The 16,713-nt window shown below is 43.5% G+C and overlaps 1 protein-coding gene across 7 annotated transcripts in view; it reads right to left on the bottom strand.

Annotated features, from left to right (window-relative positions):
* Nucleotides 1-16,713, bottom strand: part of LOC119164551 (synaptotagmin-1) — a 238,143-nt gene that overhangs the window by 18,689 nt on the left and 202,741 nt on the right. For 6 of the 7 annotated variants that reach the window (XM_075872144.1, XM_075872147.1, XM_075872145.1 and 3 more), the window contains 2 exons: nucleotides 4,387-4,628; nucleotides 1,813-2,001 (listed from right to left, as the gene is read on the bottom strand). In XM_075872144.1, the coding sequence (XP_075728259.1) occupies nucleotides 1,813-2,001; nucleotides 4,387-4,628 (431 nt within the window). The remainder of the gene's footprint in view (nucleotides 1-1,812; nucleotides 2,002-4,386; nucleotides 4,629-16,713) is intronic. The other variant, XM_075872150.1, reaches the window with a different exon arrangement.

The following is a 16,713-nucleotide window of genomic DNA, read 5'->3' as shown; positions in this document are numbered from 1 at the left end:
CATTCGCACTGGATGGATTCCTAAAGTTTTTGTGGCCTTGGATTCGCGAGGCAATGACCTTTTCCACTGAATTCGTTCCATGGTTACTTGAAAAAGTGTTAAAGAGCCCCTTTTGATAATAAGAGAGCCTTGTGGCTGTAGATGCCTCTGTGGGAGCAAAACCAGAGAAAACTATCCTACAGCCAGAAGACTTTGACTGATTGCGCACCACACTTGGGCTAAGGTAGCCTATTCATGGCATGCTAGAGAATGCCACTGCTCGATGAGAGAGAAATGCCACGCATGACTTGTCCTCTCTGTGTCCGGCTGCGATTAATCGCGGGTCTAGCGCACGGGTAGAACCTGAGGGCCAGATGAAAGCGAGAGCTGCTTGGTATGGATGGATGCTATGAGTGACGCCGACGCCTGGGGTAAGGTCACCACCTGTGAGTGTGTTAAGGTGTTGATAAAGTTGCACGTAACGAATGGAATGGACACTTAGAAACAAAGCATTGAAGGAGCTAATCTCGGTTACCAGGGTGACGATGCATTACTGCACTTTACCAAGAACGCAATGACAAGACAGTGGAAGATTCAAAAAGCGTATTTGCACAGTGAATAGCGTGCCCAGCACCTGTTGTCGCGGACCGATATCTTAATTTAAATTCAATTGATGGAGGTTTTTTCTTTGTCTTCTGACCTTTCGTATTTTAGACGTCATTTCCGTGATGGAAATACGTCGCTGCAATATTGGAGGACTCCGGCATAAAACAATTTTGTGTTAAGAACTTTGCGCCAATCATTTTATTTTCAAATAGTAAAAATGGTCCTTCATTACCGGTAGGTAATTTTAATATTTGCTGGTGTTTAACAACCCAAAAGCACCATAGGATAATGAGAGACTCCATAGTGGAGGGCACCGCGAACTTCGACCACCCGGAGTTGTTTAGCGTGCACCGAAATCTAAGCATACGGGCGTCAAAGATTTCTCACCTCCATCGAAACCATCACCACCGCGGCCGTTATTTGATCCCGCGACCTGTGCGTGTGCAGCCGAGTGACGTAGCCACTAGACTAGCGTGGCGGGTCACAAACGGTGGGTGTAGTGGCAAACAGGGCACAGGTACCACTGGTAAATGTGTATTCTATGTCTATTGCTTTCAATATAAGAATAAGACTTCCAAAAACCAATTTCCTAACTTTTGTCGACACTATACTGTACAAATAAAAATAATAATGGCGGATCTGTAAGTAGTGAGGTCTCAGCAGCCTTGTGCAGCGCGAGCTGCTCACTGTCGATTTCTTTTTGTGTACAGTAGTCGCTAAATTTAATTTCCTGTCCTTACTCTAGGGGTACAGGTAAATGATGATGTTTCAAGTGCCGACGCAAGTTCTCATTTACATTGAAGAATTTGCTATAGTTTAGGCGGCTCAGGAACTAATGTTGCCCGGACGTAAACACGGGCAGTGAGGACGATACAAATCAAATTGAAAGAATCAAGAATCTAGATTCGAAAATATGTGCGCTATGCTGGATCTCGCATTTTGTTATCGTCAGCCCTCCCCTCAACATGCACCGCACAATCGATCGGCATTCAGTACGCTTACATATTCACAAGTGCACCAGAGTGAAAGCACTCAGAGTAGTAGCGGCTTGGCAAGTTGATAGGTCATGGCGGTGGCTGTAAACGCAAAACGAGGACAAAGAAGAGCTCATCCTTCCCATTTCGGTCTTCTTCGTCCTCAGCTGGGGCCATAGTCATCATCCCTACAAGTGCTTTTCACGACAAAATAACACAGAAGGACGAGCCTCCTTTTTGGAACAGGGCATACCCTTATTGTGATGAAGAGTTTTCCAGCTGGAAAGCCCTGCGATGACGACACTGTGGGCGAGGACGGCTGGAACTTGAGCAGTATTGTCACCTTTCCCAGCATTGGCGGCGCCTCCTCCAGGCCTTCCGCACTGCCAACCACGTCACCTGAATTGTCACTCTGCGAACAGCCGTTGCAAGCAGGAAAAGGCTGTTGCTGCTGTTATAGATTGCCGATACAATATACACGTTTTTCAACACTATCAAACATATAATGACAACTGAAAAAACTTCGCTCGTAGAGAAGTGGCTACTCGTTATATACACAGAGAGAAAGGCGTGAAATGTTACACATTAGGTGCATATTGCATATGCGGTATATTCCGGAAATACTTACACGTGGCAAATGATGAAAGCAACAGCTCGGATGTATCTATTATGCGTTGGTTCTAAGTTTTCATTGACATACGAGAATAGAAAGTGATTTCTGGGGGGTGCAAGATGAATTCACAAAGAATATATGTAGGAATATGGCAAAATTTATACACTGTGGATGAAGTAAGTAACTCATACTGTTACTAAGTGTTATCGATGGCGCAAAAATAGAGCCATCATTCTACAAAAAACTTCAGGGCACACTCGCATTATTTTAATAATATTTAGTGACTATCACGTCATACATGGTCACCACGTGGTCACGAGCCTTGTACATGGCATAAGCCACCAGAACCATACAAGTGCACACGTACGCATTTGAGAGCCTCCCCTTATCAAAACTTCATGACAAACTCGAACCCCTTTCCAAACAAACATTTCTCTTTTAATGACGATAGTCTTCCTTGGGGACCTTAGACGCAAAAATTTCGGTCTGTCTGTCTGTCTGTCTGTGTGTCTGTCTGTCTGTCTGTCTGTCTGTTTGTCTGTCTGTCCATCCGTCCGTCCGTCCGTCCGTCTTTCTCTCGGTCTCTCTGTCTGTATATTTGTCTGTTTGTCCACTCCTAACGGCAGTGGGTACTTGAAACGGCCGACTGCATCCGCAGCACCCACCAATGTTGCTCAAGATTTAGCGTTCATACTTGTGCAATCGTCAATTAATAAGCAAATATTGCGCAGGTCTGGGGCACCATAACAACACGTATATATTCTGTATGTGCATAATTCACTAAAAAGACATAAATAAGTAATTTCAAGGACCGTAGCGCTTATCACGTGGCGCAGATCATGCTACGCTTGTACGAAAAGAGTGTTTCCAACGCTTCGCTAAGAAGAGACGGTAGTGGCACATACCCGTCGCCTTGCGTTCTAAACTTTATCACCTCTGATACGGGCGCGCACACCTGTCTCAAAGCCACGCGCTTCGTTTTCCAAGAAAACTGCTAGATGGCGCTCGTGTCTCACGTGTGACGTGACTTAAAGCGTTCGTTCGCCTTCGCTGCACGCTAGAGGAACTCTAACGCAGCGCCTCCGGAATACCAATCACCAATTTTTTTGCGCAGAACATCAATTAAATTGTTCACTTTCTCCACAAGCAAGACTATCGTCTTTCGACGACATTTGCAGATTAACATGCAGATACGGGGCCAATCTTTTTACTGCTACACTCATCCTGTGGCGGAGTTATTGTATCACAAGTGATTGTGCTGACCCACAACTTTATAACACCTGAATGCAACCATCTTGCAGTACACTTCAATGAATATAATTCCATACTGACATACCCTAGCCCTTTGATGCTGAATATCGCAAAATGAACGTGTTTCAGTGGTTATCCCCGAATTTATACACGGCTATTGTTTCTACTAAGAAACAATACGCGTTAAGCGATCATTTAGATGTCTAAAGCTTTGCAGGAACTTCACGTAACAAGTGTAATCTGACCGTCTAACCCAAAGAAGCAAAGCAATTACAGTACGACATACCCAAAAATAAAGTAGTACATCCTGTGCCTGCCGTCGCTTAGGACGTCAAGATTTCTGAAGTTTGACTGCAAACATTACTAATAATACAGAGGATGGGATGCTTCCTTCATAGAAATCTAGTTTGGTTACAGAAAGATTGGCACCGCAGTGCAGACCGGTGTGAAAACATACTATTCAACAAGTTTTTTAAATGCTCTTCTGAAGCGTGCTGAAGTGTAAGGCATCACTGAATCTTCAAATAGAGTAACGTTGCTATAAATACCATTTTCGATCATGCCACTCTTATAAGTACGGTGAGCCATCAAAGGATTAACGTCAGCCGAGCAATGGCATGGCTCAAGGCCACATAAACATTCAGCCTCGATAATATAACGTGTGCTACTTTATAAGGCTGTTACTGACGTATTCAGCCGACCCCTGCGAACTGTCCATATCTGTTCAAAGATCACTCAGCTACACACACAAGAATAGCTACATGGCTAGTAAACACGGGAGATTGAACGATAACGTAAGTAGCTGTTATTGAGCAGTTTAGAGGGGCCGTGAACATTAGTAGAACGAACAGTTGAGATAGTTCAACTAAGTAATTAAATAAATCAGTTCTCTGGTGCTGCACAGTAAACCATCGCGCAGGTGGGTCACATTAATCCGGCGCTAATGTTTTAAATGATACTCACGTAGACCGAAGCCTCTCCGCGACTGCTGGCTGTAGACATGCTGCTGTAAGTGGAGTCCCTGGCTGCCCTGCTGCGCACGAAAGGCAGCAGGACGATGGCGCCGCCCACACCACCGGTGGCACCCACAAGTCCGCCGCCGTCGGCGCCCTTTCCGTCTCCGGTGGCCGGCACGGACTTGGTGGATACGGGACATGCCGGCAAGGGGATCACGTCAGTGCCGTAGTAGAGCTTCTTGCGTTTCTCTGCAGAGTGAAATACGCGATTGATTGATTGATATGTGGGGTTTAACGTCCCGAAAACCACCATATGAATATGAGAGACGCCGTAGTGGAGGGCTCCGGAAATTTTGACCACCTGAGTTCTTTAACGTGTACGCAAATCTGAACACACGGGCCTACAACATTTCCGCCTCCATCAGAAATGCAGCCGCTAAGCCGGTATTCGATCCCGCGACCTGCGGGTCAGCAGCCGAGTACCTTAGCCACTAGACCACCGCGGCGGGGCAGTGAAATACGAGAAGGAAAAACGTGAACACGCATGCTCACAATGGTGGTGAACGAAAGCGCCCTTCATTCATTTTTCTACAAGTGGTATAGACACATTGATTTCGATTTGATTTATTGATGTACTTGTAGATATACCGTAGCGAAAGACAAGGGGCAAAAAAGCAGGTCAATCAGATTGAGGGTGTCCTGATCACCATACAGCTATGTCAGCATAAACGATCATTCCAAAGAAGAAAAAAATGCACAAGTAGAAAAAATGCATATGCATTATGTGTGTACAAGAAAGAAGGTACTTGCAGAGACAATGTAAACAAACATTCAAAAATTTTGCCTTGGCCAACAACAAAACGAAAGGAAATAGACAATGCTATGAAGGCAAAAAATTAGTAAAGGTAGTGCGATAACTAGTCTCCTTACTTCAATTATTTAGATTTTTTATAGGTTAGAAAGCTGTTCTTTTGTAATTTGATTGAAAAATGATGATAGCGTGAATCTAAGCCTGCGTTTACGGTGATTAGTGCGAAATTTTTTAATTTGACATTTTTGTGGTTTGCGTACACTCTACTCTTTGCGTTTCTCTGCACGGTAGAATAGGAGAAGAAAAGACGGAAACACGTATGCTTAGCTAGCATTAACAGGCAGATTCAGTCCAGGTCCACCAACATGAAGTGCTAGGAAGGACGCTGACAACAGGGCTCGTGCTGTCTTTGCATCTCTTGCTGTCTTACTTTCAGACACTTTACACTGTCATTTAGTTCACCGTTCGTAGCAAGCTACGTTTACCTGCGCTAGCCTCCTACGTGGTCCACCGTATCCCTCTTGTGCTCAACGATTTCGCCCAATTACAGATGCCACTCGAACTCGCGCAGCCTCTTTTCTTTGTGTACAACTTTTTGTTGGGGCCGTTGGTGCATGCTACTGGAAAATCAGACGTTGCGAACCACCAAAGACAGACAAAAAGAAACAGCGTCACGTGCAGTTAACATATAAAGGCGATAGTTTTTCTTGGGATACTTCAACGCAAAAATTTTGGTCTCTCTGTTTCTGTATGTCTGTCACACAGTTGCCCCACCCAGCTAAAGTTGAAGCATTTGCTGAACGCCGACCCATCTTGAACTGGTGGCTTCGTTCATACTTGTGAGTATTGTTGATCAAAAAGCAAACATCGCCTATATCTGATGCTTAATATCAATACCAAGTAATAGGTGGTATGTCCCTTTATACTATGAAACACATAGATACGTAATTCAAAAGATTCTACTGTTGGTTAGAGAGCGCTGAAAATGCGAAGCTATGTGCCCGGCAGAAGACCATCGTATTTCCATGATACTTTCATTGAAACATGCTGATACGCAGCCAAGTTTATTCATGAAGAATCGTCGAACTATGAACGCCATACCCCATGCCTAAAACACACTACGTGTTGCACCACAACAATCGGTCCCTATCATTGCAAGTACTAAATAAAGAAAACTTTAAAAAAGTTCAAACTCAGGTACCGGACGTATTGCTAATAGATATATCTTTTTTCTTCTCCCTCACGAACCTTTTTCTGTCTACAAAGATGGGTAATATTGGCAAATCTTATCCTTCATCTACACGCACTGTGGTGCAAATGCTTATTCTTATAAGCATGTGTCGCGTGCTCTAAGAGGTACTTTTCATAACTTTCGTTTTAAGTGTCCTCTAACAGGAGCGCTCACGAAAGCGCGAGAACCTACCATAGGATCAAAAGGAAACAAAACCACATGAAAGCAAAACTTGGTGCATTGAAAAAAAAATTATTTCGCTAAATCGAAAACCAACTCCAAGACGTGGGTACTAAATTTCCACGTTGAAGGAGAAGCCATCTCACAGTTTGAAGTCCAAGAGTTCTTAAACACTTTGTTCATTTTTAATAAATCCACGAAACCTTTCTGTTGTTTCCCCAACCACAAAAAAGATCATGAGACCACATGGTATAATCCTACATACTGCAGAATAATTTCTGTCCTGATCTCTCGTGAATTGCCTACGCCGAAGTATTTTTATTTTTAGTATTTTTATTCACCTGACAGTGCGTCGCTGAGGAGTAGCTTTCCATTCCAAGCCAGCAATCTGGCGGCTTCCGTCGTTGCGTAGAGAGAAGTATCTCCTACATACAAAATTAAACTCTGCCCTCAAGAGCTCGGGGCAATCACGTCCATTTCGGGCGTCTAGTGACCGTGCAATGCAGCGGTTAGGCTTGTTAGTGCCCTACGGTGGAAGGGCTGCGAGCTCTAACGATACTTTAAAGTTCTTCAAACCATATAGAAAATGTCATACTTGTACCTTAAAATGCACTGGATTTATCCTATAAATAAAGTTAAAAGTTTCTGAAACAGGAAATGGGCTTAACATCCTGTTAAGCATATTCCAAGTTCTGAACTATGAATAATCAGGGTGAACAGTGGAAGTGCCTCTGAGAGGTTAACCGATGTTTTGATAAAAGGACTTATCTTTGTGAAATGCCTTTGACAAAGATAGGTCCCTCTTTCGAAACGTCGGCCATCCGGTCCGAGGTATTTCCACTGTTCACCCTGATTATCCCACTACGTGTTTCCATATGTCGGCTCCCATCTAGATTATGCAGTTCAGAGCTCGTGTTCTTGCGATCATTTGTCTCTTTGTCTGCTTTGTTGCGGTGTTCTAAATCGAAGCATCAGTGCGAACTCGCCTAATTGTCGGTGTTATTTTGTTGCTGTGCAGCAACAAACTATTTCGCGACCATATCTAAATCCTCTTACTTACACACAAGTATCACAGAAAAACACAACCACCTAACGTTATCGGCAAAACCAACACTTCAAAATTTTCTGTGGTGGCAGGCCACACAAACGTGAAAAGAAAAAAAGAGGAAAAATATTCTGGAGTAATGGCTTTCACGACTACACGTGGAGTTCATACTTTAAATAACTTTATAGACAAGGAGAGGACGCACATGAAAAGTCTCCGTGAGAGAAAATATTTATGCCTACGTACCGAAAGAGATGGAAGGTAGCCTAAACACACGCGTGTTCCAAGTTTTTCTCTATCTATCTGCCTATGGCGTCAAGATTCATAACGATAATATACTTCTGATCACGTCTTGGTATCTCTGATAAATTGAAAATCAACAAAGTGACTTGTAATCATCAGCAATAAAGAACACACTAGTACTTCGAATGTAGAAAAAGCTTAACTCCACAAAAATGGGAAGAGGATCGTAGTGAACTGGAGGAGTACGCACAGAGGATAAATTTTGTAAAAGCATGAGCCAAGAGCTCCTCTGAAAAAAAAATTAGGGAGCAAATGAAAGGGTTACACTTGAGAATGGTGGCACGGCAACACGTGGGCGCTGACCTGCTCCCTCCGCCAACCATCTAGCTGCCACCGGGGTCACGAGAGAGCGCCTCCGGTTTCGGGTCACCGAAGCGCGCCCCAGTTTCTCGTAAAAAATGCAATCAATCGCAAACTCGCACTCCTCTATTGCTCCTTCCTTCACCGCGCGCGCACGTGTTTGAGGATTCACGCTCCCCCATGGGGATGGCCGCGCCACCGGGTTCGTTGCTCACCCTAGCGACGACAAATGGAGATGGAGAACGTCGACCCATGAGCTCCGAGACTCGCGTGCGGCGAATGTGCGTCGTTGCGCAATCTTGGAGGCTAAGACCTGCCGCAAGTGGAGTGTGCCTCGGATGAGACGGGGCGCGATATCGGCAGCGCTGGAAACTAGGTCAGTGCGAAGAAACGCTAGAAGGCGCTGCGGTTTTTTTTGCAAAGAAACGGTAAAGATTGGCGAGGCAGATCGATTGCAGGTTTGCCGGTGACAGCGTGTTCGATATCAAGAATAAGCGATGCTCATGATAGAGTGGCGTACCAGATATGTGTGTTGCGAAACCACGATTCGGCCGAGTCGGAACATATTCATCTTGAAGTTGTTACGCAAGCACACTAAGACTGAGGTGAAAACCAAAACGGACGCAAAAACTTCTTTGCATCCGTCTGTGTTTGCTATCTTTGTCCCCGCGTTCTTGCGCAATAACTTAAATATAAATATGTCATTAGGTTGTCAGTCGTTGTCAAAGATATAAGGGTAGTGTTATCGTACGCCTACTAATTGTAATATATTTGATGTCAATATCTGATATCTGAACTGGCTGTCTTGTCTCTGGCGACGCTGAAGGAAAGAGTGTGAACGATGGCGGCACTGTTTACGCGGGATTACAGGAATGCGTTCTCATGGCTTTTTAATTTTTTATTATTTTTTTTATATCACCTGTTAAGAAGTGCTTGCTCAACATCGCAAAACAAAACTCGAATTTCATCCTTCACACGACTGAGCTGAGCCCTGCGCCGCTGCTCGACTGAAATAGACGCTGCGCTTCTGAAGAATCGCTGCAGAATATTGCATATATGCCGTGACTTGGTCCGCCAAGAGAGGGCGCTCCCATCGACTTTTTCGGGTCGAGGAGAGCTCTTGAGTGAAGGAGCGTTTGTGAATGTGGGGGTAAGCCATAATTTTTATAGTTAGGATAGCTGCTTGCGCAGTGGCTGGCTTTCGGTCTAGCGCTGAGCATTCTGGGTAGGAAAGCACGTGTGCCATTAAAACGATAGCGAGGATAGAGTTGCGCTATTAGCAGTGTCAGATTTTGTGGAGTGTCCTGCATAGATCACAGTTTAAAAAAAGTTGGTCGAAGAAATTGCGTGCGCTATTACAGATGATAATCACAATCAAGTTATGCTGCAAATAGTATCCGCTCCTACACTTGATTTCTAAGGGCCAGTGTTTAAAGAAGAAAACAACATTCAATTAGTAACTATGCGGTGACATACTGCACAAAGCAATTGAGAAATGAAATTCTTCAATCTGATTAGCGAAAACACTCGGACCTGTCGTTCCCTGGAAGTTATTAAAATTATAACAATTTAGCCTGCACGGAATATATTATCTTTGTTCTTAGTGGTGTAGGAAAGTTCTCATGACTGCCACTTTTATTCCTGATTTTAACACAATGGTTGCAGGTGACCAGCTCTCACTTAGGTAACGGAGACTTGTAGAGCCATTGTTAATTTTGTGTGATCAGCCTACGTGGCAGCATCAGTTGGTATGCAGTAAAACGTGCTGATGTGTTTGCAACGAGGAACCAGGACAGCTGTAATTAAAGCGCCGATATTGGTCTAGTTCTGAAGGTCGCACAATTTATGTGGTCCACTTCATGCTATGCTGGCCATCATGATTTACACTCCTAACAAAGTTCCGTTAACTTTATTATAATGCAATGATAGCCTTCAGGTTTCGCTGATGGCGAGGTAATTTAACACCCTCCTATGCCCATTTGTATTTTCATTTATTTTGCCCGAGTGATGGTTTCATTGCAGACAATATTAGGTTTTACAAGTGAGCCGATGATTACGACATTACATGATCGCACATAAGACAACTCATGGCTGTTATACAAGCGCACACTGTGAACCGAAGAAAAGAGAAGTCATGTCTATGTATTTAGTATTGAAGCTTGGTTTGTGTATTACCGCTACATAGGATTTATGACGGATGCTCCTCGTAAGCCAACTCAGCCCCTTTTAAGACGCCTTCGTGCATGACAATGCACATGGGAAAACAATTTATTCATTAGGCTTCGCATCCAAAATATAAGGGCAGCAGCGTTTTTATGAAGAGAGACATGACCGATTACTTGCGGGCAAGCACTCTTCCCAAATGCCATGAGGATAGAGAACATTCCTTTCACCCGCTAAAAATTGAGTGGCAAGCCTACAGTTGCTGGTTGTTCCCTTCACCTTTGACTTTCATCTCTCAAAAAGATTGCGAAAATTTCATACTTTTATTAGAAGACCATTTTCCTGCCCTTCAATGCAAATTACAAATGAGTAGTGAAAACGAACAGGAGTAAGTTATCGCCTATAAAAAAAAATCGATGAACGTTACTCGACGGTGAGCTGTAGGGCTACAATAGTAGGCGCCGCGGCAGCAGCAAGTTTTAATTATTGAGAGCGTCCCCTACAGACAATGAAGTTAGGCCACGCCAAGCTCAACCTTTCAAAGGAACTTGAACGTCATTAAACATTGATCGAAAATATGTTTCTGCACGACTGGCACCATTGTTTTCGAAGGTTAGCGGGCCCGGTCATTTGTTACGGACTACGTGACGTGCCACCGAAGTTGCGTGAACAAAAAAAAAAGAAAAAGAAAACGTAGTAAAATTCTTAGGTGCCAACAGGGCCCCACGAGAATGCTTTAGTCCACATTACAACGTCGCGAACTTATGAAGAATTCATCAGCTTGTGGTTTAGATAAAGCTTTCAGTGGAAGCCATGTATCATGCGATATATATTACCTTGATCTGATATATGTCTGCCACCACTTTGAGCCGTTAAACTTATGTTTGGCAATTTTCGTATAGCGTGACAAGGAAGTGAAGAAAGGACGCACACACCAACCCAACTGTTATTGTATAATACGTTCACCGTGGCACAGTTTGTTTAGTTCTTGAACAAGCTAAACTTCAAGGATAACAGTCTAATCTGCCATAGCAGAAATGGATACGCAAGGTAGCCTGCCGTAAATAGGTTGTCGTAAACAGCCTACCACACTGCATTGTGAGGGCGACAAAACACTGGTCGAGTTATCTCACGAAGTGGCCAACTTCACTCGCCATAATAAATGCTGTCAGGTTTCTATAGATGTTTTGATCCATAATATATATACATCTTCTAGTAAGAAAACAGAAAAAATTGGTGTCGGTGACTCAACAGCTTACAGTCTCCCTTCCATCGTGAACGAAAAAATAAATATGCAATATGAAAGATACTGAAATATACTGTGGCAGATCAAACACGCTAATGTTCATGGCTGTTTTGCGCCTCCTCTTTTGAGCCAAGACATACTTGTATTCACGAAAAACCGAAAAATAATGCACGAAACCTATCCGCAGCTCGCTGCGAGACGATCCTTTGTGCAATGTACTTTGCGTATAACGCTATGTTTTACGCAGGAGAGCATTAATGTGTACATAGTACTCTTGATTGTTTATAGATGTTTTTATTCCTGCTATATTTGCTGTTTTTCTGCTTTTGAGTTTTTTCAATACTAATATTATCATAAAACACCGAAACCTCACGCAAAAAGATGTTCACTCTACCTTCTAATTGGGGCCCAAGAATGTGACGTCACAAAATTTATGGTTGAAGACCCACGCAGAGTAGTCTATACGCACTCTTAGAGGAGTTAAATTTAGCTGACTACTGCCACGCAAAGTTCTAATTAGCCCAAACTTTCCACCCACGTTTCAGCACTGGCGAGCCCTCTCAGCAGTAGAAATTTAGAATGGTGATTTATTTATTTTTTAACTCTTTGAAACCGATATTAACCTTACACGTCCCGCGATGAAGCAAGGCTTACTTCGATAAGATGAAGCGCAACAGTAGCTCTTCTTCTCTCTTACTCTCCCTCATTCTTCAAGCTAGCTAATCCGTTGCTCCTTAATATAAGCTTCACTGTCAGCCGTTCATTGTTTTTAGGCAACACAAATCTAACAGTAGCAAATGGCAGCATACGTACACACATTGTCAGACGATACACGGAACATTGACTTTAAAGAAAGTTAGGTGAAGATTGAAGTCGACCCGGTAGAAGGCAAGAGGAACGGTTTTTTTTAAATCTGAGGAAGTTACTCACCATCAATACGCTCAATAAGGAACCCTCCTGAGCCTCACAGGCGTGGATAAATGTACGGCCTTTGAATTTCATTCCGAAACACAAGCATGGATGTTCTTCTATCGCGGGAAGTACTTTGTTTGTTCATAAGGTTCAATTTATCGAAAGATACAAGATGCGTGGAGGAGACAGGGTAAAAATAACTCAGAGTGAGGTTCGCGCAGCAGTAAGCCTCAAGCAGTGTTGTACAGTGTCCCATCATTCTGGCAAGAATGAAATCTCCAAGCAGTGCCTGCAGTGAATTTCGCGATAGATGGTACAAAAATAGCGAGACATTTGTTGCATGCAAAAGGGGGGATGGAGCGCGCTTGCAATAAATCTACGAGCAGAACAACGCCTGCCAACCGTTTGCGTCGTAGTTATTCATTGATGTCTTTTTTGTACATATGCAGTGAATCCCTGTTGCTCTGCATGCTTTTCCCCTTCTTGAAAAGGTTTCTTGTTCGTAAGTGCGTAAATGTAGATTGATCGAACAAAGAGAAGCCTACAAAGGTAAAGATTGAAACAAAAACAAAATTGTTTAATTTAACCCTAGCACGACATTTTACACGCTCTTCTTGCAAATAGAGCATGAAAAGGGTGGATTGGGTTAAACTATAGGTGGACAGTTTCAAATACGTGTATAGAAAAAACGAGGTCAATTTCACGGGACGCTAGAGGCCAGCGGAAGACCCTAAGGTCATTCGGATTTCTATACAACTGATATTAGCTGTCTGGATTGACACAACGCGTTAAATTTGCAACTTCGGGAAACGCAGTAAGCTGGATGTGAAAGAAGCCCCACAGGTGCTAAGCCGCATTTCATTAAACGTTCCCGGAAGTACATAGTTTGTGGAGATATGAGACAGTTTGAGTGAGTTCGGGTTTGCGAAAACTTGGGAAAGCCTGTAAACTTTTACAAGATTATTACTGTATGGGTGCCAGTCCAACACACACACAAAAAAAAAACATCCATACACGCAGTTGCCGGAGCGGCATATGCAGGCATAGGCCTACTGCGTCGTCAGCGCCGATATGGCTGAGCCATAGAGTTTGCTAAATTTAACCAGACGGTACTAGGGCACTGCCGTGGTTCAGCGACCATGGGAATGATGGGTAGTATACGGATTTACCTAGTCTTCGTACTTGCGGGCCTCGAATGGCACGTGTGGCTTCGTTCATTGCTGTGTTTCTGCTTCATTTCGAAGGAAAGAACGAACCCTTTTGAACTTTGTGAGCCGATTTGAAATGGTTAGCCTAAAAAATCAAGGTGGTGAAGGGCAACTGCTGAACATTTGCTGGCTTTTGTTTCGTTGCAACACAGCTTCAAGTCATGTGAACCCAAACGGAGCCAGAAGTAGAAAGATTAGACAAATTCGTGTGCTACACATAAATCCTAAACTCGCTAAAGAGTCCTGCGTTGCAGCTCCCATAGACACTAGCGCCAGAGTTCCCTGTAGTGTATTTATAGCAAACTCTTAGGGGTGAGCTACATGAGTTACGACCTGCAGTCCGGGTATCTGAAAAAGAGTACACACCGTCTGGGTTTGCTTTGCTTTAAAAATAATATTATTACTCTCTTCAACTTAACGTGCCAAAACCACGGTGTGATAATGAAAAATGCTGCGAAAATTTCAACCACCTGGCGTTATTCAACGTGGACAGACACCACATAGTACGGTGGCCACTACCGATTCACCCTTGATTCTACCACCACGGCCTGAATTAAAAACACGACCTTGTGATTTTTCTGTGTTACTGGAATAGTCATGAAGGCAAAAGTCACTTTATGGCATAAATATTTCGCAACGTTCCTTCTTACTTAACTAGGGCTACATTGGTAGTCCACCCTGAGTAGTCACACAATTCTTTTTCGTAGCTGACTCAACACAACCCATGAATATAGCCGCCGGGAGAGATTAGCGTCTCATGCCTCACACTGCTCACACAATTCACACCAGGGCACGTGTTCCATTGAGACGTACCGCGCTTGCATTCTGAGCGGGCGTATATAGTGGCAAAACAGCGTCACTCATAATCATAAGGTGGTTTTCGGACGTTAAACCCCACATATCACTCAATCAATCATCATAGTGGGAAAACATTCGTGTTCATCGAGTTGAGCAAATGTTGAGGAAAAGCTGGAACACGTGCCTCAAGTATGGCATCCCAGTGTTAAAATAACATCATAATGGTACCATTAGTTAGGGACGTAAAATTTCAACGTTAACGTGATATACCACTGGATTTTCAGACGCATCTAACGCGATTAGAAGTAGCCATCGAGACACACATTCATACCACCGTTTCAGTGATGCTCCTGCATCCTATGTTATATACGATACGTGAACGGCATAAAAAAAAGGAAAAAGCGCGCCACCTGGCCCAATGTGCAATGAAGCACTGAAGTGAAAGTACTATTTCTTTTGAAGACGCACACTGTAAAAATCTTGACTCTCGTTTTATATGTGTGAAAGCCAAATGCGTAGAGCTCCCTTCAGAGAAGCACGTTGTCTCTCTTCAGGCGAGTCATGCAAAACATGACTCTTCGTAAAGAGAGTTAGTTCACGACTCAACTAATTGATTGACATCAGGTGTTTAACGTCCCAAAACCACCATATGATTATGAAAGACACCGTAGTGGAGGGCTCCGGAAATTTCGACCACTTGGGGTCCTTTGACGTGCACCCAAATCTGAGCACGCGGGCCTACAACATTTCCGCCTCCTTCGGAAACGCAGCCGCCACAGACGGGCCACGACTCAACTTAAAAGAGCCAACTTGACTCACTAAATGGAGTGCTGCATATGTGACTGCCAAACGCGTAAAAATGGTTAGAAGACACAATTCTTGTTAGAGTGCACCTATCGTTGAATAGAGGTATTGATGTCGCTTTTCCCATTCTTTATTCTGCAAAACAAACGTTTCTTGTCGCAGCAAAGTGGGCGCAATCAATTTGATATAAAGCACTTTGCCTGTACATCATGCTGTGTGAGAATGTATTGTGCTCTGCATACCTCAGTAGCATCAATTGTTGGGGTTTTATGTCCCGACACCACGATAAGCATATGAGAGACACCACAGTGGAGAGTTATGGACGTTGTGACCATCTGCTGTTCTTTAACATGCACCTCGATTCGTGTAAACGGGCTTCAAGCGTTTCAATACTGACTGTTGGCCTAGTTGATACTTGCTTAATGACATGCTGTGCCCGCAAATAACACAAACACAAGTAAAAGAACACACAAGGACAAGTACAAGCGGCACTTGCAGTGGAAGTGCCGCTTGTGCTTGTCCTTGTGTGTTCCTTTACTTGTGTTTGTGTTATTTGTGGCCAAAGCATGCCATTCTTCAAGCGTTTCTATGGACCCTATTGACAAAGCGGCCGCAATCGCTACCGAGACTTTCGAGTCACCGATTGAGCCCCGTTATTGCTAGACCAGCGTGGCAAGTGCTATTTGCACCAGCTGGTTCCGCTTTGTCATTCGGGCTTAACATGTCATATGAGTCTGCACTAATATCCCCACTGACAGGAATTAGGAAACAAATGCTTTGTTTTTTTCAGCGTGTACTTTTTCTTGTAAAAACCTGGGAACCTCATGGCTAGAATACACAGTGTGCCATGGAGTAGAAAAAAAAATTGCCGCACACGTATCTTTTCCTTCTCGGAGTTACTCTCTTTCAAGCCCTAAAAGTACAAAAAGTTTGTATCGAATGGCTCCGAGTGAAACTACACCTAAAGTAATGTGCACGTAAAAATAAGAGAAGTCCAATGTCAGCCGTTCAACATGTAATAAAGCAAACATAACATTCGTTTGGGCAAACGCGAATCGTAACATGATGACAACAAAGCATCAATAAATACAACATTTAGCCCTGGGGTAGTGCGGATTTACTTATCTTGATGTACTTCACATAAAGAGTGTTTTATTCCTGCCTTTTTTTCACAAAGTACGCCCAGTCTGAATCAATGTTCACAATACAAATTGTACATTACAAAGTTCAAAGCACGTTGTCTCAAATGTTTCGAAACACCAACACACATAACAATGGCACATGGAAAATGAGGCGGAATATAAGCTCCCTTCAAATCTTTTGAATTTCGCGT

Source organism: Rhipicephalus microplus, chromosome 8, assembly GCF_043290135.1.
Source record: "Rhipicephalus microplus isolate Deutch F79 chromosome 8, USDA_Rmic, whole genome shotgun sequence".
Classification (NCBI taxonomy): Eukaryota; Metazoa; Arthropoda; class Arachnida; order Ixodida; family Ixodidae; genus Rhipicephalus; species Rhipicephalus microplus.
Note: the sequence above shows the minus strand (reverse complement) of the source record. Positions and strands in the feature narration are given on the sequence as shown.